Source organism: Elephas maximus, chromosome 23 (genome assembly GCF_024166365.1).
Source record: "Elephas maximus indicus isolate mEleMax1 chromosome 23, mEleMax1 primary haplotype, whole genome shotgun sequence".
Classification (NCBI taxonomy): Eukaryota; Metazoa; Chordata; class Mammalia; order Proboscidea; family Elephantidae; genus Elephas; species Elephas maximus.
Genome location: NC_064841.1, coordinates 10,031,052 through 10,055,620, shown reverse-complemented (window position 1 = coordinate 10,055,620; position 24,569 = coordinate 10,031,052). Strand labels below are relative to the sequence as shown.

Below are 24,569 nucleotides of genomic sequence, written 5' to 3'. Positions count from 1 at the left end.
CTATTTCTGGTATTGTATTGTTAATCTTCTGAAATTCTAGTTGTTTTTGTATGCTTTTTTTTTGTCTGTTGAATTTGTCATTTCGTTTGTATACTGTTTTCCTGAGTTCTTCTAAGTTTCCCTCTCCCCCCCCCCCGCCCCACCCCTGTATTTTCCTTGATTTTTTCAAGGAACCCAAATATAAAACCAAAAAAAACCCAAACCTATTGCCATCAGTTTTGCTAAAGATCATTCAGAAATGGCTGCAGCAGCATATTGACAGGGAACTGCCAGAAATTCAGGCTGGTTTCCGAAGAGGACGTGGAACCAGGGATATCATTGCTGATGTCAGATGGATCCTGGCTGAAAGCAGAGAATACCAGAAGGATGTTTACCTGTGTTTTATTGGCTATGCAAAAGCGTTCGACTGTGTGGATCATAACAAGTTATGGATAACATTGCAAAGAATGCAAATTCCAGAACACTTAATTGTGCTCATGAGGAACCTTTATATAGATCAAGAGGCAGTTGTTCTGACAGAACAAGGGGATACTGATTGGTTTAAAGTCAGGAAAGGTGTGCGTCAGGGTTTTATTCTTTCACCATACCTATTCAATCTGTATGCTGAACAAATAATCTGAGAACCTGGACTATATGAAGAAGAACGGGGCATCAGGATTGGAGGAAGACTCATTAACAACCTGCATTATGCAGATGACACAGTCTTGCTTGCTGAAAGTGAAGAGGGCTTGAAGCACTTACTGATGAGGATCAAAGACCACAGCCTTCAGTATGGATTACACCTCAACATAAGGAAAACAAAAATCCTCACAACTGGACCAATGAGCAACATCATGATAAACGGAGAAAAGGTTGAAGTTGTCAAGGATTTCATTTTACTTGGATCCACAATCAACAGCCATGGAAGCAGCAATCAAGAAATCAAAAGACACATTGCGTTGGGTAAATCTGCTGCAAAGGACCTCTTTAAAGTGTTGAAGAGTGAAGATGTCACCTTGAAAACTAAGGTGCGCCTGACCCAAGCCATGATATTTTCAATCCCATCATATGCATGTGAAAGCTGGACAATGAATAAGGAAGACTGAAGAAGAATTGGTGCCTTTGAATTGTGGTGCTGGCGAAGAATATTGAATATACCATGGACTACCAAAAGAACGAACAGATCTGTCTTGGAAGAAGTACAACCGGAATGCTCCTTAGAAGCAAGGATGGCGAGACTATGTCTTAGATACTTTGGACATATTGTCAGGAGGGCTCAGTCCCTGGAGAAGGACATCATGCTTGGCAGAGTACAGGGTCAGTGGAAAAGAGGAAGACCTTCAACGAGGTGGATTGACACAGTGGCTGCAACAATGAGCTCAAGCATAACAACGATGGTCAGGATGGCTCAGGACCGGGCAGTGTCTCGTTCTGTTGTGCATAGGGTCGCTATGAGTCAGAACTGACTGGACAGCACCCAACAACAACAACAACAACGCCATCAAGTCAATTCTGACTCATACTGACCCTATAGGACAGAGTAGAACTGCCCCATTGAGTTTCTAAGGAGTGCCTGGTGGATTTGAACTGCTGACCTTTTGGTTAGCAGCTGTAGCTCTTAATCACTACACCACCAGGGTTTCCAACCTAAATAGGAGTCTTTTGAATTCCTTATCAGATAGCTCTATTACCATTTCTTCCTGAGGAAGGTTTTCTGTCCCTTTGCTCGCTTGATGAGCCATCTTATCCTATTTCTTCATAGGGTTTGTTATTATCTGCTGTCTCCAAGGCATTAAGGTGCTTATTTATTTATATATTTCTTTATTGATTGTGTGTGTATTTGTTTTGTCCTGATTTTGTTTTGTTTCGTTTTGCTATATCAGGAGCTTCGTTTCTTCTCTTTAGATTGTCTGTTTTTCCTTTGTATTATTTTAATTGTTTTTGTTTTGTGGTTCTGGTCTTGATATGACTTTGATAGTGTCTGTTGACCAGGTGTGATTTCCTCTCAGTAGTTAGTTTGGTGGGTCACACCCATGTGTGAGTCCTTTATCGTTAGGTTTGTGTGTCTCCACTCGCAGGATTAGAGTGGCGGTATGAGAGCAGGTTCTTTCCCTGATGTTGGGTGACAGGTGTTGGGAGGTCAGGGTCCTTTCATTGCTCTTGTGGGACCATGGGGGTCCTTCTGCTACCAGTTAGTGCATCCTCTGGAGGTCAGGTCAGGATGTCTCCATAGCCACTGTGAGGCAGTGCTACCCAAATGGACAGGATAGGCCCTCTGTGCATGCCCGAGTTGGATCTCAGTAGGCAGTACGGGATCAAGGGGTTCCACTGAATGTGCATTCGCCGTGCAGAAACTGGCTGGGTGTGTGATATGTGACGTTGCTGCCAGGCGAACGTTGGATGAGGGCACTAGGATCTCCTGCTTGTCGTTAGCCAGAGGTGCAGATGGCACCTTGCTTTACTCCGGGTTTCTGTACCAGTACCTCTGTCTCCTGTTGGGAATTCCATGAAGTTGCCTTCCTGTGCTACTTACCCAAGAATGCTGCTCGTTTTTTCTCAAGTTGGCCATGCTGCTGGGCAACCTAGTAGGGCACCTACCAAAAAAAAAAAACCAAACCCAGTGCTGTCAAGTCGATTCCAACTCATAGCGACCCTATAGGACAGAGTAGAACTGCCCCATAGAGTTTCCAGGGAGCACCTGGTGAATTTGAACTGCCGACCGTTTGGTTCGCAGCCGTAGCACTGAACCACTATGCCACCAGGGCACCTACTATCCATAAATCTCCTTGTTTGCTGTTTTCGTTCAGTTTCTTCTTCCCTGTGGTGTTCAGTCTAATTCTTCACCCTTCTGTTTGTTCCCAGATTGTCGCCTGTATCTGTTTCATGTGGTTTCTCAGGTCTTTGCTATAGGGGGATGGCATGGTGTGTCTGACTAAGCTGCCTTTTTGAACTGTCCTCCTGTATTGTTTTGTGTTTTTAGTATAACAAAAGATCCTGCCTTTTGTCTTGTTATTTTTCTCTTCTTACCATATAAAAAATCTCCCCCAATTCTTTTCACTGGTAACTCAAATTACTTCTTTTGAAGGTGTAATGAAATTCCATAAAATCTGCCATAGGTATTTTTACCCGTAACTTTTTCCCCTCTGAGTCTCTACAAAGTCTTCCATAATACTTTAACACTTTTTTTCCTGGCTTGGTTAAATATAGGTTAAATTTACTCACCATGTGTTTTAGATTAATGTTGTCTTGAGTCTTGAAGCTTTCTCAGATCAGTTCCTCTTCTTAGACATTTGTAAAATGTTAAACGAGGTTTGGGATCCTAGGCCTCACCCTAATCCACTGGGAAACCCCAGGCTTCTCTATCCAGTCAGATAAAGTTGCCTTACAATCCCAGCTCTGCCTACGTGTGACCTTAAGGAAGTTTCATTTACCCTCCTTTCCTCATTTCTAAAATATAAAAAAGAATATCCACATTGTAGAGTTTTTCTTTTCTTTTCTTTTTTTTTTGCGCATTAGTGATATGTGTAAAGCACTAGCACATAGAAGCTTCTTTTATCCATATAACCTTTGGCCTGGAGCTTTCTTATAACATTATATCAGTAGTTTTCCCTTGCTTCTCATGCCTCTGTGTCCCTTAAAAGGTATCTGTTTATGATCAGCTGGGCAGCACAGTGGCCTCTTCTTATAAGGCATGTTTGGTTAGTGTCAGTATTACCTATTTGTACAGTCTGGGGAAAAATGGAGTGTTGTGTCATTTTCAGGGTTCATTTTGAACTTGTCTTATCAAAGACTCTTTCATTAGCAGCCTTTTGACATTCTAGCTATTTATACCAACAAGGGTGCATTCCCTCTTTCTTTAAAACTCTTGGTTAGGTGCCACTGGTTTGGATAATTTGTTGATTAAGGATCCCTGGGTGGCGCAAACAGTTAAGCGCTCAACTGCTAATCACAAGGTTGGTGGTTCGAACCCACTTCTTACCAAGACAGGCCTGGCGATCTGCTTCCAAAAGGTCAGAGCCTTGAAAATCTTATGGAGCGGTAGCTCTCTACTGCACACATGGAGTTGCCGTGAGTCGGAATCGACTCGATGTTAGCTAATGACAACAGTTTGTTGATTAGATATAAAATATTCAGTGCATTTACCCCAATTTGAGCTAAGAGTGCTGATCAGTCTCCTTACGAAGACAGATTGGCAATTCAGTTCAAAAGGCTTTTTTTTACTGCATTTTTCAGTTTTGATGGCTGTTTTTGAATTCAAGTTTGTTCACTGTGCATTCTTTTTTATTCATGAGTCTTTCTTTTAGTTTTTTGCTTCCATCTGACACCATGTGTTTGAGGTTGTATTTATAAATGTTAAACCTTGCACATGCTTACAAAGTGACTTAGGTTTTATTTCTGCCTCGTGTGTTCCTAAAAATACCAGCTGCTGCTTGGTTGAAAATGTAATTTAACTTGACTGACACGTGAATTTTGTAGTTTGTAAATACGGATAAATTTTCCTTGTTTGTGTTCATAAGCTCGTTGGTCCATATGTTAATGTGTTTCTTGATTTAATTTCATCTCCTTGTTTTAAAAATCAATAAAAACAACAACAAAAACCTTGGGGGAAGCCTTCATAACTTCTTAAATTTTTGAAAACATGTTTTTATTTTTTGGAATTCACACTTTTGCTGACAGAATTTCTTCTCACTTTAGGATTTCCCAAGCATTCTATTTTAGGAATTTTGTTAGTAGGCAGCAGCTTTTGATATTGATGTAATTTTACATTGTGTTTGTGGAAACAATTGCTTTTTGGATGAATGAAAGGGGCAGTTGTTTGGTAGGGTTTTAAGAATCTAATGGCTCGACGTAGTTACACACTTAGCAGATTGTTTTAAATACACTAATTTATATTGGTGGCTCTTAGATATCTGGGGATCAGAAAGCCTGTTGCAAAATTGATGATTACTTTGTCTCTTTGCACCAGAAAAGTACACACATAGCTACTACAGGAGATTTAAAGACCCCATGAAGGCGTGTTTTAGAAATGGGATAGCACATGTACACATAAGGAGAATATGAGGCACTATATAAAAGCTTTAAGAAAAATGTAAACAAATGGTCAGTATCCTAAGCAGGGAGCAGTCAATGCGGGTGGTTGGGGGCAGCTTATGGAACAGGGCACGGGGATGGGCAGGCTTCACGGAGATGAGGGAATTTGAAGGCCTGATGGGCATTCAGAAGACAAAACCCATTCCAAGCAGAGTTGATAAAATAAGCATGAGTAAATAGAGGGGACGGGAAAGTGCCTGGCCTGTTCGGATATCCGTGAATATTAGGACCTCCTTCAGGAGAATGACTGTTACTGATTGGCTTCTGAGTCCTGTTCTGTGCCCAGCATACAACACTTCTATGCACTCGATGAGTACATGTGAAGCTACACTTCAAACTCTTTGTTATGATTTCTGAGGCCACGGTTCTGTGTTCTATCACATTGCATCTGTGCTCTCATATATATATACTTCTGTAGAGAAACAAGTTACATGTGTATTGTTTCAGTGACTGTGTGCACTAATTGACTTTAAAAAGAAAATTAAAACTTAACTAAGGTGTGATAGCATGATCGGATGCTTTTCAGATCACTAATGTGAAAAATTCCACCAGGCATTCACCCATCGTCTCATGGTGCAAAGATTGCTGTTTTGGAGGCTACTTTTAGGCAAGACTAAATGGCTAGATAGAACCAGAGTGTAAGCAGCTTCTGGCCGGAAGTATTTTTAATCTGTGCAAAGTGTTAGGAAGGAATTTTAAAGATGATTATTGATGGCCAAGATAATAATGAGAATGGCTTTTATTTGTGTCTTTTTTACGTGTTAGGTATGGTATTAAGCATTTAAAAATATTATTTTACATAGAAGAACAATGTTATTATTCCCCTTTTACAGACAAGGACACTAAGGACTAAAGAGGGAGGGGAAAAGTAGTTTGTCTAAGTTCATCCCATTGGTAAGTGGCAGAGGTGGGATTTGAGTGCCCAAGATCTGGTAACGGCTAAGCCTGATCACAGCAAGACGGAGCTAGACAGATTTATCGCTTTTTTTTTTTTTTTAATAACTATTTTAGCTTGTATTCCTACTCTCATTTGATTCTGATTTCACTTAATGCCATGAATGAAGTCAAGAAGATCTATAAGGAAGTCCTTGATACAGAGCAATTGTAAAACACCCATTATGTTTCAAGAACACACCTGAGATGTATTCCTATTTATGCATACAGTATAGTTCTAGTTATAGCATATAGGCTTGTTGATTTATATTTGCTTAAGCTGAGGAACTTTATGGCAGAGTTCTTTCTTCTTTTGTGACATGGCTGTTTTTTGACTTTCAGGTTTTAAATGCACAGAGAGCAGGATTCAAAGCAGCCATAGTTCACAATGTTGACTCTGATGACCTCATTAGCATGGGATCCAACGACAGTAAGTACAGGTATCACTTTTCTTCTCTCCTGTTTGACAGATCATTCCAAACTAAAGATTAGCAGGATTTCCCTTCTTTTATTTTCTGTTTACAAAGCAAAATTTCTTACATATCGGAAAGATAATTACCAATTCTTAATTCTCTTGGAACAATTTTATTCACAATAAAGGTGGAATTAGCTTGTTCTTTTCTGAACAGGTTTGTTTTTTTTAACCTATGTCTTTTACTTTAGAAGACTTCTTAACATTTTGGTGAGCACCAAAGAAAAACTAAAGCTCTAAATAGATGTAAACATGCTGAGTTAAGAACGCTGCAGAAGGATTTCACGATTTATGTAGAGATTCACGTCATTACATTTTAGGATATGCGGCTGTCCTGAGTAACTCCCTCCTGTATTCTTGTGGAATTTCCAAAGCCACGTATGTGTTCTTCCTTACACCAGTTGGTTGTTAGCCGCTTAATATACGTTAGCACGTCCGTAGTTTTTCATGTGAAATGGAAGCATCTTTCCTTACTCTACACTGAATACTAGCCTGTAGGGAAAAGGAGCCAATTTTAGTGAAGTAACTGGCTTTAATCAGACTGTTACTTCCAAGCTGTATGCTTTGACTTTAATTTCTGTCACTCAGGACATCGTGGGTTTGTTTTATCAAAACCTTTGTGTTACTAAGATGATTTATTGTCAACATTCATGATTCAAAGGTCTTATTTTTATTTGTCATTTAGTACATAGCCATAATATCTCTCGGTATTAAGTCCCATTAATTCATATATATAAGGAAGAACTTGGAGCAAAGGGCATAAACCTATGGACTGATACAGTACACTGGAACATATTTAGACTCTAAATAACTACATCCTCAACAGCAAGCATTTTGCATTCCGCGACCAAAAAGTTGTCTTTTTATACCCTAAAACAGTATTTTCGTTGTAGTTGTTATTTGAGTAGAATTCTTCCTTTACTCCTAAAATAATCTTAAGCAAAATTATGATAAACCTAAAACTTACTGAGCTCTTCAATTAATTTCTTCATATTTTAACTATTATTATAAGCTTCTAGTTGATTAAATCTTCATTGATTGTAGAAACCATGAAGTACTTTTAAGAAGTTCTAGCATTTCAGGGGCAACGTGACAAGCACTGCTTGGGAAGAAGAGATGATGGACACAGTTTATTTACCAAATGTGGGACAGTGGTTAAAGCACTTGACTGCTAACCAGAAGGTCGGTGGTTCAAAACCACCAGCAGTTCCACAGGAGAAAAATGTAACATTCTGGTTCCATAGAGATTTACAGCCTTGGGAACCCTGGGGGGTTGCTGTGAGTCAAAATCAACTCAGCAGAAGTGGGGGGTTGTTACTGCAGATTTATTATATTTTCCTTCTCCTCCTTTAACTATTTCCTCCTTTTTTTTTTTTTTTGTAATTATTATCCCGTGTCAGTAACTTTCATGCCCTGTATGCATTACTGGCAAAATGGAAAGCACACATACTCTGGAAACTAGACAGTCCCGAATTTAAATTCAGGCTGTGCTTGTATTAGCTGTATAACTTTGAGCAAGTTACTTTTTCTCAGTTGTCTTGCCTTTAGCCAACCTTCAAGACTTTCTCAGGGACTAAATGTGTTTTACATTGAACAAACCAGTTGGTATTTGTATACTGATACTTATTCTTTTGACATGTTTTCAGTAAAAGTTTTGCAAGCTGTAAGTGTTATTTCCCTGTAACTCATGCTCTGCCTTTGGAATACCATAAAGCCTTATTGTGATAACGTGTCCTAAGAAAATCATCCCAAGGAGAATGTGCTGATTTTAAAACAGCACATAGCACATGATCCTGCTGTTGCCATGGAAATACCCCAACTTAGTTATTATGTTTCCAAGATTGTTCAGAATTTTGATCATTGACTTTATTGCTTGGATTACTTTCTGTGACATTTTGCCCCATCCTGCGTCTGGATATTTGTGTTTAAACACTTCATGTAATCCCAAGACCAAAGTAAAGATTTCACCATTTTCATCTTTGCTGTTACTTGGTAGGGGAAGGGGAAACATGAATTTATGCAAAGGACCATGTATCTCTTCTTCTTTCCAAAGCTGAGTTCCTAGCTACAAGGAATCTTGCAAGTGTTATTCTACAGGAGAAGTTCTCGTATCTGGCAACAAGGAGGTTTTATAAGCCCCTTGCCGCCAACGCCTCACACGAGGAATGTATCAGTTTCTATGTCGGCCAGGACACGGGGTGGGTTAACTAGGTGAGCCAGTAACACCTGTCGTCTTCAGGAGGCAGCAGAATGGTGGAAAAAACACCCGCTTCCAAATCAGGAAATGTTGGCTTATTCCAGGCTAGTTGACACAGGAATTAGCCCGTGCCCTTGGGAAAGTTACTTAACCTTTCTGAGCCCATTATTTTCATCTATAAGAGCGTGAATAATTTGAATGTTATTGATCTTCACAAGGTTGGAAGGCTGTATGTGAAACGGTATATGAGAAAAACCCATGCCATGGCCGAGTGGGAGGGCCTAGATGGAAGCGAGAACCCTCGGGCCTGAGTCCAGGCTGTGCAAATTCCTAACCGTATAACCTGGGCAAGTTTTCTTTTTCCTCTCTGTCTCTTTTTTTTTTTTTTTTTTTGCTTCCTTCCTTCAATAAATATTTTTTTGACTGCCTACTCTGCATCCTCAAAGCGGGACCAATAAACAACATCACGTAAATAGAGAAGAAATTAAAGTCGTCAGTGATTTCATTCTACTTGGATCAACAATACACGCTCTTAGAAGCAGCACTCAAAAAAATCAGTGTGCTGCATTGGGCAAATCTGATGCAAATGACCTCGTTAAACTTTAAAAAAGCAGAGATGTCACTCTGACGACTAAGGTGCATCTGACCCAAGCCGTGGTCTTTTCATTTGCCTCTTAAGCCTGTGAAACTTGGATAAAGAAAAAGAAAGGAAGAATTGACACGTTTGAACTGTGGCGTTGGCAAAGACTATTGAATATACCATGAACTGCCAAAAGAATGAACAGATCAATCTTAAATAAATACAGCCAGGATGTTTCTTAGAAGCAAGGACAGTACGACTTTGACCTGCTCGTTTTGGACACGTCATCTGGGAGGACTAGTTGCTAGAAGAGGGCATTGTGGTTGGTAAAGTAGAGGGCCAGTAAAAACCAGGGAAGAAGTCAGTGAGACGAATCGACAGAACGGCCACAACAACAGTGGACTCAGGTGTACCAGCAATCAGGAAGGCGGCGCAGGACCGGTCAGCATTTTGTTCCGTCAGACGTAAGGTCACCGTGAGTTGGAGCCAACTCTATGGCAGCTCGGACAGCTCTCTGTGAAGCATCGTTTTAGGCACTGTGCCTACAGCAGGGTGTGATTTCTGGGTACCATTAGCCAGAGTTTGAATTCCGGCTCTACCACCTACCAGCTGTGTTACCTTGGGTAGTTTACCCAACACCTCTATGCCTAAGTTTTCAGACCAGGAAAGTGGTATAACAGTAGTACGAATCTCATTGAGTTTTTGTGAGAATTAAGTGAATTAAGACATGTAAAGCATCTAGAGTGTACTGCATGGTTTTTAGTAATCATTCAGTAATCGTTTAGCTATTATTTTTGTTATTATGATTACATTCTAGAGTAGGAGGGGGAAATGAACACAATCTAATAGATGTGCTGTAATTACAATCAAGTAGTGATACGTACTATGAAGAAAAATAGGTCAGACAAAGGGGATGTAGAGAGACAGGGATGGGGGTGGAGGGTGGCTGTGTTAGATATGGTGGTCAGCGAAGGCTTCTGTGAGGCCTTAGCATTTGAGCCTAATCTACAGTGAGGGGCTAAGCCATGCACGTTTTTAAAGGTGGCGTCTTCTAAGCAGAGAGAACAGCAAGTACTAAGGCCCTAAGGTATAGCAGGCTTGGTGTTTTCAAGGCATGGTGGAAAGCCACAGGGGCCAGAGAGGATTGAGCCAAGGAGAGAGCAATAGAGGATGAGGTTAGAGAGGGACTCAGGGGCCAAATGAGGACTTTGGAATTTATTCTGATTAGATTTTGAAAGGCATGAGGTGATCTGACTTACATTTTAAAATGATTACTTTGGCTGTTCTTTGGAGAACAGACTGTAGGTAGCCCAGCAAGAGGTGACAGTGGTTTGGGGTATTAGCAGTGACTGAAATGAGAAGTGGTAGGATCATGGCTATGTTTTGAAGTTGACAGGATTTGCTGTAGGAAGTAAAGGAAAGGAAGGAGTCAAAGATGACTCCAAGGTGTTTACCCTGAGAAACCAGGCAAATTGTGACGCTGTTTAAGAGATGAGAAAGACCAGGAGTAGAATTAGTTGAGAGGATAGAGACGTTGAGAGTTCTGTTTGAGAAGTGCTAAGTTTCAAGCAACTATTAGGCCAAGTGGAAACATTGAGCAGGCAATTGGGTATATGAATCTGGAGAGGTTGGGGCTGGTGATTTAACCTATAAAATAGCCATGTTCTTACGATAATACTGTTTGGCAGTGAATAAAGTTGTTTTGTTGGTCAAAATTAAGATTTAGTGTTTTTTTTTTTTAAGTACTTTGTGTACGAAAACATGTTTGAGTTTGCTTTTCATAGAGAAATAGTGTTGCAAAATCTCCAAGATGGCAATTCAGATTTGCATGTAGCATTTTTTTTCCCATTTCTCTTAAACGTCAGACTAAAGTAAGGAACTTTCTACATCTCTTTAGATATCATAACGAAAAGAAGTTATGTTACTTTCAGTGACTGTGAGCCAGTAATTACAAGCCAAAGGTTCCTCCTTGAGTTTATTAAAGTATTATCATAAAAGCATAAAATATCTCACAGAAGGTTTATAATTCCAAGTTTTAAGTATCAAAAGGAATTTAAATTGATATGTGATAGAGAAAAATCTCTTAGCAAGGTCAAAAATATTTCCTTAAAATAAATATAGTCATACAGCAGTGCCTCTGCAGCTGTTAAAAATGATAAGTACAGTGTAACAGGATTGAAGGATACCTGAGTTATGTCATTAGGTGGAAAAAAAAAGTTTACACATTTTTCTGTTATTATATGATCCTATTGATATAAAAAATAAATTTTTTACTTATTCTACTGATATAAAAATAATGATTAAACAGACATTCCTTGACTAGCCATTTTGGTTCCTGCCCTCATGGTGCCTGCATGGTGTACTTCTGAGGGAGTAAGTGAGTGAGTGAGTGAGTGTGTGAGTGAGTGAGTGACTGTACGTGAATGACTGTAAGTGAATGAGTGTGTAAGTGAATGAGTGAGTGTGAATGAATGACTGTGAGAGTGAATGTGTGAGTGACTGAGTGTATGTGAATGACTATGTAAGTGAGTGAATGAATGAGTGTGTGTGTGTGACCTTGTGAGTCACTGTGAGTGTGTGAGTGAATGAATGTGTGAGTGACTGAGTGGCTGAGTGACTACGTGAATGACTATGTAAGTGAATGAGTGAGTGAATGAGTGAGTGTGAATGAATGAGTGTGAGAGTGAATGAGTGAGTGACTGACCTTGTCAGTCACTGTGTGTGAATGAGTGAAGGAATGACGGAGTGAATGTGTGACTGAGTGTGTGACTGTGATTGTGAGTGAATGAGTGAGTGAATGAGTGAGTGTGAATGAATGAGTGACAGAGAGTGAATGAGTGAGTGACTGTCTGACCTTGTCAGTCACTGTGTGTGAATGAGTGAAGGAATGACGGAGTGAATGTGTGACTGAGTGTGTGACTGTGACTGTGAGTGACTGACTATATGTGAATGACTATGTGAGTGAATGAGTGAGTGGCTGCGAACAAGTGACTGTGAATGAGTGAGTGACTGTGAGAGAGAGTGAGTGAGTGTGACTGTGAATGAGTGAGTGACTGTGAGAGAGAGTGAGTGAGTGTGACTGTGAATGAGTGAGTGACTGCGCGAGTGAGTAGGAAGAAGAGAGGTGAGTAGGGAGGAGGGATGAATGTTTATATTTACCTAAAACAATCTAGACAGAAAAATAAAACCCCTTCTCTACCAAGGATACCAAGGTTTTAAAACTTGTCTTCATGAGGAGAGAAGAACAGACCGGTGGTTGCTGAGGTTGCGGGGAGGGGTTGAGCGTACAGGGGCGTGAGGCGATAGAACATTATGTCGTGATTGCATGTGTTCGTCACAAACGTAACTGTATGTGGTTGCCAAAACTTACAGAATTGTTTATTTATAAAAATTTCACAAACCCTTGTCTTTGTGTGGGAAAGATTATGATTGTTTTTGCTTTCTTCTTCTTGTGTTCCCTTCGCCCTCTTTAAAAATGCATCATGAACAGGCATTTTTTTTTTTTAATAACAAAAGAAAACAAACAGACTTTTTCTTTAAAGCCAAATCTGTTGAATTAACTCACATCTAATAATAAGGCTGCATTTTCTGTAGTAACATGAAGAGGATTGTTTATTTTTACTCATTTGTAATGGCTAATTTTTGTAAAATTTTTTATGCATTGACGTTTGATCATGCTTTTGAATGTGAGCGTAAGAGTCGCATTTCTTAGACACCGGTCAGAACTACAGAGCTTACAATAGACTCTATGTTTAAAGGAAGTAGGGATTTACCCAGCTTCCCTAACCTGTGTCCGTATCAACTCCTGTCAGCCCTTCACTCTGATGAGCTGGGGATAAGTCGTATCATTTTGCAGACTGTTGTAAAGCGAGCTTTTCTTAAACTCTCTGGCTTACACCTCTCCTGGGAATGGATTTGTAAGAAAAGCTTTTTTACTTTTTCATTTAGGAATTCAGTTATGTGTGGAAAAAAAAAAAACCCTAAGATTTCTTTCTTCCTTCTCTAACCATTAAAGTTATAATGTCCATAGAGGAGTGAATTAAATAGAAATGTTAAAAATAAAAGTCATGTCTTAATTTCACAGAATTAAGTTGAGAAAATTAAGTGGGATTTGAGAAACACGCACACGAAATGTTAGCTTTTATTGTGCAAATGGTAGCATGTTTCTCAGCCACTTTGATAACAGTGTAAACCTGACATCTGGAAAATGAACCAGTAGACAGTTAATGTTGGTTATAATTGTTTCCCACTACGTATGTTGCCATTTGGAAGACATTAAATTGATTGTACATCAAATGTGGACTTTTAAGAACAATTATATTATTTTATACAGTCGAGGTGTTAAAGAAAATTGACATACCATCAGTTTTTATTGGGGAGTCATCAGCTAATTCCCTGAAAGATGAATTCACGTATGAAAAAGGGTAAGTAATGAATATAAAAAATAACCAGGTAAGCTAAAATCCTTCTTTATATCCATGTAAAATTATATAATATTAGTTGTAAACTGGTTATGTCTTAGATGGCTTATATATTAAGACTTTACCATATCATACTATTTCTTTGTAATGTAAGTTGAAAGTATATTCATGCTAGGGAGAATAAGGTACCCATGTTGCTAAAAAAGATGGCACAGTTTTTAATTTTACAATGTCATCAAACCGTAAGTGTTTAAAACAATGCGATTTGCATTTGTCTGACATTTTCCATTAAGGAATGTCTGTGTTTTATTTAAAAGGAATTTATTTTATAGGCACAGAATTCAAAACACAAATGTGCTAAGTGACTGACTTTTACAAAGACAAAAAGTTAGTTTTCATGTTAAAAAGTTCTCAAAACAACTCATTATAACTAAGACGCCTAGAATAAAAAAAAAAATAGAAAACAACAGGAATTAGCAAGGATGTGAAGAAATTGGGACCCTCGTCCATTGCTGGTAGACTGTAAAATAGTACAACCTCTGTGGAAAACAGCTTAGAGATTCCTCAGAAAATTAAAACATAGAAGCACCATATGATCCAGCAATTTCTCTCCTAGGTATAGACCGCAAAGAATTGAAAACGGGAACACAAACAGATACATGTACACTAGTGTTCATTGCAGTACTATTCACAGTAGCCAAAAGATGGAAACAACCTATTTGTCCATCCACACATGAATGAATAAAACAAAATGTAGTACATACACACAATGGAATATTACCCTGCTATGAAGAAAAATGAAGCCCTGATACATGCTACAATGCAGATGAACCTTGAAAGCATTGTGCACAGTAAAATAAGTCACACACAAAAGGACAAATATTGTATGATCTCACTTACATGAAATATCTGAAGTAGGCGACTGTATAGACACCAAAGTTTTTTACTAGTTACCAAGGATGAGTGAGAGGAACAAAGGAGAAGTTACCACTTCGGGGGCACTGAGCTTCTGTGAAGGGTGATGGAAAAATTTGGAAATGGCTCGTGGTGGTGATAACAACCTGATGAACGTAAGTGATGTCACTGAGTTGCACATGTAAAAGATTTTGAAATTGCAAATGTTTTGTTTTACCACAATAAAAAAAAAAGTTTTTAAATCTCATTGCAAAGGAAACATATAGACTAAAAATATCTGAAAGTACAGCTGTCTCATCTAATGTTGAAAACGGTACAACTAATACTTTAGAGCTTCCCCAAAATGTAGGAAGTGGAAACAGACTAAGAGGAACAATAACAATATTAATAATAATAGCAGCAAACATCTATTGAGTAACAAGTGCCAAGTACTGATGAAGCAAGGACTTCTACATTTGTAGTCCACTAAATTCTCACAACAACCTTTTAAAGGTTGTTATTATTATCTCTTGTTATCCACATTTGCCAAAAGAGGAAATTGGCACAATGAAATCCAATTCTAATTAGAAGATAAAATACACCCACTCCTCGCATATCCACATGGGTACGTTCCAAAGACCAGGTCATTATGCAAAAATCAGCATTATGTGAAAATGGAGGATGAGCACATCAGATCACAAAATGGAGGATGACTACATCATTACATAACTGCCAGATTGCATCATTATATAACAGTCAAACCACTGAGAATCTTGGCCAGCCATGTTGACACATAACCTCAACCATCACAGCTAGCATTACTCTTGCCTCACACCTTAGTATTCGTTACTGCCAGATGTACGTCGTTAATGCTCAAAATAGTCAGATAATAGATTTTTTCCTAGTGATGTAAATGCAAAATATTGGAATAGCGAGATAGTTGATAAGTGAGTAGTAGGTGAATATTTGAGTAGGTACATGAATATATGAGCTGGCAAATGTATAAAAGTAGGAGGACGAGGTTTTCTGTTTACCGATTTTGTCTTTTTTCTCACACAGCTTTTATTTTTAAAAACTGTTCACATATTACATGTGCAGAACATTTTTATTAAGATAGGAAGTGTAATTTTGGATGTTGTATTAAAAAAGTATTTATGCAAACTGCTATTTTGTCAGCCGTGTTTGTGTAGTTAGTAGAGAGGGGAGAGCTAATACTTGATTTTACCTCAGTATTATTTCTTCACTTAGAAAGAAATCTGCATATTTTCGTATGTATTTTAAATAATCTTTTTTTGTTTGTTTTTAATTCTAAAACTGTACCTTTTTAAATTGAAAAATCATACATATATGCTGGCAAAATATGCAAAAATTCAGAAATATAAAACATTCAAAGTCACCAAGATTCTACTCTGCAGTAAGAATGACTGTTTAAAAAAACCTTTCTTTCCTGTATTTGAATACTACTTTATTAATGATTATTTACCCAAAAAATGGAACTGTACAATACATAACGTATTGTAACATGCTTAACATTCACACCCTTTCCATGTTAATACAAGTCCACAAAAATTACTTTTCCCAACTCTTGGGGACAGATATATTATGGAATTGAACATGTCTCAGGTTTTTAAAAGTTAAGTAACATTCCACGTGGGGTTTGAGACAGCGTCCCATAATCAAACAAACGAATGTATCTGCGGTAAACGTGTGAGTGTGTTCTCCTGTCGGTTCAGTTCAGGTTGACTGTCAAAGGAATTGCAAACATTATTTTTTTTTAAGTGTCCTGGATTTCAGAATTGTGCATGAGAGATTATACACCTGTACACATAGATTAAAATTAATTCATTTGTTCTACTTTTTATTATGAAAAATTTTAAACATATTTAAAAGTAGGGAGATGAGTATAATAAACTTGCATGTACCCATTATTTGGAGCGCTGGTGGCGCAGAGGTTAAGAGCTCGGCTGCTGACCAAAAAAGGTTGGTGGTTTGAATCTACCACTCACTCCTTGGAGACCTTATGGTGCAGCTCTCCTCTGTCCTATGGGGTCACTATGAGTTGGAATCCACTCGAGGGCAGTGGGTTTGATTTTTGGTTTAGTGAAACTAAACTGCCGTGGAGATATCTGAGGCTTCCTCCACAAGACAGAGCAGTACACTGGCGTGAGGCAGGGCCCACTACACATGGAGACATGGGGCTGACTGCCTGGTTCGTCTAGTAGAATGTAGGATGTTTGGTGAGACATCTGTGAGCGCTGCCTGAGGGTCAAACTCAGGGAAGCAGCCAGCTGAAATAGTGGGTGCTGCCTGACAGTTGTGCCAATCACAGGTCCTGACCTGGAAAATTGATCTGTAGGAAAGGAGACTGAGGTTCAGTAGTGTGGCTTTAGCCCTTTGATCCAAGATTGTAGGGGTTAGATATCAGAAAGAACAGATGACAAAGAAGACATCATGCATAAACAGGAATGAGGACATTAGTCAGGTTATTGTTATAAAGGTTGGCAATTCAAATCTACCAGGAGGCGCCTCGGAAGAAGAGCCTGGCACTCCCAAAAGATCATAGCCATTGACAGCCCTACAGAGCACAGTTCTACTGTGAAACACATGAGGTTGCCATGAGTCCGAATCAGCTCGACAGCAACTGTGATTTTTGTTACAAAGCCTAGGCCCAGGCACCGGAACACGGTACGGTTTGAAATCAGCCTGGGAACTCAGGCAGAGAAGGATAAGACCCCACTACCTGAGTTGCTTAGGGCTCTACTTAAGTGGACAGGGCTTAGCCTCAGAGCCCTTGGAGACTGTGTTAGGGATGGACGTGGAGACAGTGTGGGAAGACACCAAAGCTGTTTAAACACCCCTTCCTCCAGTACAGATTGGTCCGGCACTGGGATGGGGATGAGTTTGTAGACTCAGCTGTGGGAGACCTGGGCAGGCCGGGGAAACAGGATTGAAGCCAGAGGACAGATATTCTGTGAGAGTTCTTTACCCGCTAGGTCAAACCTCCATCATGAGCAGTTTGGTTAAGTGATATCTTGAATGTTCATTGAGCTTTTGATTCAAGATGCTTCAACCTTTTCTGACTTGTAGACCCCTTAAAATTCTTACAGTGTAGCTTCACAGTTCACTGGCATGGTGTAAGAGTGGCCGGCAGGCATCCATAGGACGTGTAGAACCCAGACCTACGAATCTTAACATAATTCTGTACTGGAAAACTATGGAATTGATTCCATTCCTGTAATTCTAGACACATTAGGAAGTTTCCAGTAAGTTCTCTTAATTTCTAGTTTACTGGGCCTTCCTGCCTTGTTCTTTTACCTTGATGTTTCTTACCTAGCAGCTCTGTTGATTTATGAGCAACCCTGGGGCTCGTCTTATAGGGCAGTATTTATTATTTTATCTCATCCAGGCAAAATATACCTTAGGAAGACATTAACATAAGAGGAAAAAGAAAAAAAATAACAATAAAAGAGGCATAAGCTTTGCTGTTGCTGAGATATTAAATTTAGGCTACGGGGTTAGTGTTGGTTCTAAACCCCAACGTTGTAATTGAGAGCAGGTTGGTGGTGGTGGGTGGGAGATTTCAGGGAACTATAAACTCGTGGAAGGGCTCTGACACTTAGAAGTGGCACCACTGTCACTGTTTCTCAGCCCTGGCCCGGCGGTTTCAGAGGTTCGTGCCAAGAACAGGGCCGTTGTTTACAGAGCTGACCTCACGCTGGAAGAGATGGTATCAGGTGGAGCAGTGGCGCCTGCTGCTGGAAGAGATGGTATCAGGTGGAGCAGTGGCGCCTGCTGCTGGAAGAGATGGTATCAGGTGGAGCAGCTGCGCCTGCTGGAGCTTCTTTTCCCTTTTTACACTGATGACCTATCAGTCACTTCAGTATGTTATAAAAAGCTCCAGAAATGCACGCGATTCCTTTGTCTTCCCCTATTCTGATGGAAAGCGATAAAAAGAGAAAGTGACTTGTAGTTTAGCAGTCCTTTCAGTTTTGGAAAAATATTGTTTGAATTATTGAGGGCAAATTGCTAATCTTATCTTTTTGTTTGTTTTTGTTTTGGGTGAAGCTTTTTAAGAGTTCCTTGGATATGAGTGTAATAGCATAAAAAACAACAAAACCAAACCCGTTTCCATTGAGTCGATTCCGACTCCTAGCAAACCTAGAGAACAGAGTAGAACTGCCCCACAGGATTTCCAGGGAGCAGCTGGTGGATTCGAAATGCAGACCTTTTTTGTTAGCAGCCAAGCTCTTAACCACTGCATACCAGGGCTCCTAATAATAGCATGAAGTCTTAAAAAAAGCATTTAAATAGAAATAAATTTGCTTTCATATTATTTTTCTTAAGTACTATGGTGTCCTAAGCAACCCCATATGGGGGAAGGAGTCACCCTGTTTTTTATTTCTGTGTATACTGTGTACACTGAGGCATTCCCCTGCAGGCCATAACAGAGGAGTATTCCTGGGACCGTAGCATACCGCTTGCTGTCCAACTCGTAGCGACTCTATAGGACAGAGTAGAAGTTCCCCATAGGATTTCCAAGGCTGTGCATCTGTACGGAAGCAGCCTGACACATCTTTTTCTCGTGGAGTGGCTGGTGGGTTTGAACCATTGAGCTTTTGGTTAGCAGCTGAGTGCTTAACCACTGCACCGCCAGGTTCCTTCCTAGTAGCACAGTGGATCCAATATAGAGATCAGTCATATTACTGAACATCACACAGATCCTTCCCTAGACTGTGGAGATTTTCGGATGCATTATTTCGCTTCCATGTAAAATTTGCTCATGCAACACAGATAATGTGCTTATTCTGATCACAGTTTTATCTCACGCATCCCTGTCAGATTTTTACAATAGTAACATCACAGTAACTACAGAAAGGATTAATAACAAAGGAGAATAAGGCAGGCAGCATTTTCCCACCAACATACACATTTCTGTGTATTCCAGTCAAGCAGTGGAGGTGTTGGGGAACAGCTAAGTCACAACACTTGTGAATTCCTTTACCAGTCTTCCATCCCCTATTTCAGAGATGAATGTGAAGTACAGAGGCTGTGCTCGTTATCCTTACTTGGTCCAACAGGTCCATGAAAAGCAGGTATAGGAGGGAGTACAGTTTTCATCAGTGGGGCTCTGTAATTTATGAATTTGTTTGGCATGAGGGTTCTTGTTGACATATCAACTAAGGTACTACTATCATTATTTATTATGTAGATTTTGCATATAAAACATAGCTTTTGCCCAGGTTGCTAAACTCAGTAAATGATCTCTCTCCAAGACAGACACGGTAAGTATTGGTTGGCTCCTTTTAAATTAGATAGGAAGTTATCTTGGCAAATATGTAAAATCAACTTACAGATGAAGAAAAAGTCCCTTAAATTTTTGGAAGTCGTATATTAGAAAATGAGACATGTGTGGTGGATTGAATTGTAGTGTCTAAATGTCTTTTTCTTTTAGTATTTTTTCTTGTTTTTAATTAACATCATTTTCGACAACTCTTAGTATTTCTCAATTATTAATTTTTGTTTTCTTCCAGGGGCCACATTGTCTTAGTTCCAGAATTCAGTCTTCCCCTGGAATACTACCTAATCCCCTTCCTTATCATTGTGGGCATCTGTCTCATCTTAATAGTCATTTTCATGGTAGGTGAATTAATTTTAAATGATTTTTAAAAAAACATCACCAGGTATATAGAAAGCCGTGGATGGATCTAACAAAACATTGTGGCAACTGAAAGAAGAGTACGTATTATATGAGTCCATTTATATGAAGTTCTGGTAAAAACCAGAAGAGTGGTTGTCCCTGGGGCATTGGGGAGGGCTGAGGATTTATTGGGAAGGGTTTGAGGGAACTTTCTGGGGCCGAGAGTAATGTTCTGTATCTTAATGAAGGTGTGAGTTGCACAACTGTGTACATTTTTCTGAACTCAGCGAATTGTACACTTAAATTTTGTACATTTCATTATCTGTAAATTTTACCTAAAGGGAAGAAAAATGTAAACAAATACTAAACTCTAATTAATGATATGTGTATTGAAGCATTTGGGGGAAAGAATACAGATGTCTACAGCGTACTTTGAAATGCACTGTAAGAAAAAAAAAAAGAGGAAAAAATAAGACATATTGATGGGTTAAGAGTTCAGCTGGTAACCAAAAGGTCGGCAGTTCGAATCCACCAGTTACTCTTCGGAAACCCTACGGGGCAGTTCTACTTTGTTCTGTACGGTCACTATGAGTTGGAATCAACTTGACGGCAGTGAGTTTGGTTTTATCGATGGGTAGATAGAAGGATGGATAGATGGATAAGATAAGTGATTTTTGAAAAGTATACCAAAAATCAAACCCGTTGCCGTTGAGTCGATTTCGACTCATAGCAACCCTTTAGTAAGATGTTAATTACAGAATCTAGGTGGTAGATACATGAGTGTTCCTTGTAAAATTCTTTCAACGTTTTAGTGTGTTTGAAAACTTTCATGTTAAAATGTTAAAAGTGGCATAAAAAATGTAAAAAAAAGAATAGTAGGAGGGTTTGAGGTTAAGGAAGATAACATACTGTTTATCCAAAACGATCATTACCAGAGTATAGTCCCAGAGCCCTCTGGGGTTCTAGAGGGTTAAAACTATTTTCATAATAATACTGAGACATTAATTCGTGTTGGTCACATTCGTTCAGGTTTCTAGAGGCTGTGTGATGTGTGATATCAAAACAGATTGAATGTGGAAGCGGATAGGAGAAACCATCTGGATTTTATGGAGAGATAGTAAAAGAAATGTGCAAGGATATCAGGCAGTCCTACTGTTTTTCCTACATTTTTTGTTCATTTTGCGTAAAAAATTTATGTTAACATAATGTGTTCATTATTACATAGAATTTATATTTTAATTTATAGACTGGATGCTGTCTTTAAAATGTGCAGTCTTCCCAGGATGCCATGGCATTTTTTTTCCATTTATTTAGGTCTTTCATAGCCTTCAGTTTGATAATTTTTTTTTTTTAATCTGTAAAGGTTTTGCATGTCTTTTATTAGATTTATCCCATAAATATAGTTCTTGTTGCTATTGTGACAGGGGTATTGAAGTTACATTTTCTAAGTGGTTATTGGAAACACTAGTGGTGTAGTGGTTAAGAGCTGCAGCTGCTAACCAAAAGGTTACCAGTTCGAATCCACCAGGCACTCTTTGGACACCCTATGGGGCAGTTCTTTCTGTCCTGTAGGGTTGCTATGAGTCAGAATTGACGTGACAGCAACGGGTTTGTTTAAGTGGCTATTACTGGGACATAAGAATATTTCTGATTTTGTAAAAAATAAACATAATTTTGGGGTAATATTACATTTATAGAGAAGTTACAAAGAAGGGAGTTCCTGTACACCCCTCACCCAGCTTCCTCCATTGTGGGCATCTGACATTACCACGGGGCAGTTGTCAGAGCTAAGAGTGTGACATTGGTACATTCCCAGCAAAAAATTGGTACATTACTGCTAACTAAACTCCAGACTTTATTTGGATTTCACCGGTTTTTCCATTAATGTTTTCTTTCTGTTTCAAGATCCAACCCAAGGTACCACACTGTGTTTAGTTTCATGTCTTCTCAGTCTTCTCTGACCTATGACAGTGTCTTAACCTTTCCTTGTATTTCATGACCTTGACAGTCTTAAGGAGTACTGGTCAGGTGTGCTATAGAATGTTCCTGAATCTGATGTTTCTCTCATAATTAGACTGGGTTATGAGTTTTTCAAGGAACGCTGGTGGTGCAGTTGGTTACGTGCTTGTCACCCAGCACCTCCACAGGAGAAAGACCTGGTGATCTGCTTCCATAAAGAGTACAGCCAAGAAAACTGTGAGGCAGTTCTACTCTGTTGTATGGGGTCGCTAGGAGTCAGAATCAACTGGACAGCACCTAACAACAACAGTATTGGGTTTTTCAAAAGAATGCCACAGAGGTGAAGGGCCCTTCTTATCACGTATCAGGAGTACATGAGGTCCACATAACATCACTGATGATGTTAACTTTCATCCCTTGGTGAAGACAGTGTTTGCCAGGTTTCTCCACTGTAAGTCACTCTTTTTCCCTTTCCTTACTCTCTTCTCTGTAAGTCAGTAAGTGTAAAGGTGGGAGGGGTGAGAATTAAGCTTCACCTCTTGGAAGCGGGAGTATCTACATACATTATTTGGAGTTCTTCGGTAAGGAAAATTTGTCCCTTCTCCATGTTATTCAATCATTTATATTAGTATACACTCATTAAATATATCTTATATTTTGGGTTGTAATCCAACATTATTTTTTTAAATTTTCTTTAAAAATTTTACTTAGTTTGTTGTTACTGAGAATATATACAGCAAAACATACAGCAGTTTAACAGTTCCTACATATACAATTCAGTGTCATTTATTACATTCTTCGAGTTGTACAACTGTTCTCACCCCCCGCCTTTTCTGAGTTGTTCCTGCCTGCTTAACATAAACTCACTGCCCCCTAAGTTTCCTGTCTAATCTTTTGAGTTCCTGTTGTCAATCTGATCCCAAATAGATAGTTTTTAAAAGAGCATAATGGTCAAGGCAGACATTTCTCACTAGTTAAGCTAAACTATTGTTTGTTTTTCAGAAGACTTGAAGGGGTGTTTTTGGTTTAAGGTTTAAAGATTATCTCAAGGCAGTAGTTTCAGGAGTTCATCCAGCCTACATGGCTCCAAAAAGCCTGAAGTCCATGAAAATTTGAAATTCTGTCCTACAGTTTATCCCTTTTGATCATGAGTCTTCTATAGAATCTTTGATCAGAATGTTTGGTAATAGTAGCCAGGCACCATCTCGCTCTTCTGGTCTCAGGGCAGAGGGCAGTTAGCTACATGTTCCATTTCCTTCTTCTATTCTTGACACAGAGCTCTGGTGGGACAATGGTTAAGCATTCAGCTGCTAACCAAAAGGTGGGCAGTTCGAATCCACCAGCTGCTCCTTGGAAACCCTATGGGGCAGTTCAACTCTGTCCTGTAGGGTCGCTATGAGTCAGAATCAACTCGATGGCAATGAGTTTTTTGGTATTACAGATTCTCCTTCCTTTCTTGTTTCAGGTGAATAGAGACCAATTGTTATGCTTTGAATGGCTGCTTGCAAGCTTTTAAGACCCCAGACACTACACAAGGAACTAGGAGATAGACCAGAAGCACTAAATATACTATTAGGGAGACCATGATCCTAAACCTCCAAACCAAGAAACCAAATCCCATGAGGTGTTTGGTTATACATAAGCAACCTCAGCAACTACTCCTTTGTTGTTGTTGTTTCAGTGTTTCCAGCTTTGGTCGTTGGGAGCTTTGTCAGGTTGAATCCTCTGTCCCTTTGATTTGTCCCCATCCTTTTGTAAGCACTTCTTACTGCCTGGTATTTCAAGATGCTGCAAGCTCTTGTATTTTTTCTGCCCTGGCCCTAAAATCAGACATTTCTCCAAGAAGCCCTGGTTTTTTTTATTGAAGAGTTGTATTTAGAAACCAAGATTTGGGCACTGGGCATTATTGTTTTTGTATATTTATCTTTTTTTTTTTTTTTTAATAATTTTTATTGTGCTTTAAGTGAAAGTTTACAAATCAAGTCAGTCTGTCACATATAAGCTTAGATACACCTTACTCCATACTCCCACTTACTCTCCCCCTAATGAGTCAGCCCTTCCAGTCTCTCCTTTCGTGACAATTTTGCCAGCTTCCAACCCTCTCTACCCTCCTATCTCCCCTCCAGACAGGAGATGCCAACACAGTCTCAAGTGTCCACCTGATACAAGTAGCTCACTCTTCATCAGCACATCTCTCCAACCCATTGTCCAGTCTCTTCCATGTCTGATGAGTTGTCTTCAGGAGTGTTTCCTGTCCTGGGCCAACAGAAGTTTTGGGGACCATGACCACCGGGATTCCTCTAGTCTCAGTCAGACCATTAAGTCTGGTCTTTTTATGAGAATTTGGGGTCTGCATCCCAATGATCTCCTGCTCCCTCAGGGGTTCTTTGTTGTGCTCCCTGTCA

At 39.4% G+C, this 24,569-nt stretch overlaps 1 protein-coding gene across 4 annotated transcripts in view; it reads left to right on the top strand.

Moving 5' to 3' along the window:
- The window catches only part of RNF13 (ring finger protein 13), a 125,427-nt gene that overhangs the window by 66,973 nt on the left and 33,885 nt on the right, over positions 1-24,569 (top strand). For 3 of the 4 annotated variants that reach the window (XM_049867109.1, XM_049867108.1, XM_049867110.1), the window contains 3 exons: positions 6,346-6,433; positions 13,586-13,676; positions 20,099-20,204. In XM_049867109.1, coding sequence (XP_049723066.1) covers positions 6,346-6,433; positions 13,586-13,676; positions 20,099-20,204 — 285 coding nt within the window. Of the gene's footprint in view, positions 1-6,345; positions 6,444-13,585; positions 13,677-20,098; positions 20,205-24,569 lie in introns of all 4 variants that reach the window. The other variant, XM_049867111.1, reaches the window with a different exon arrangement.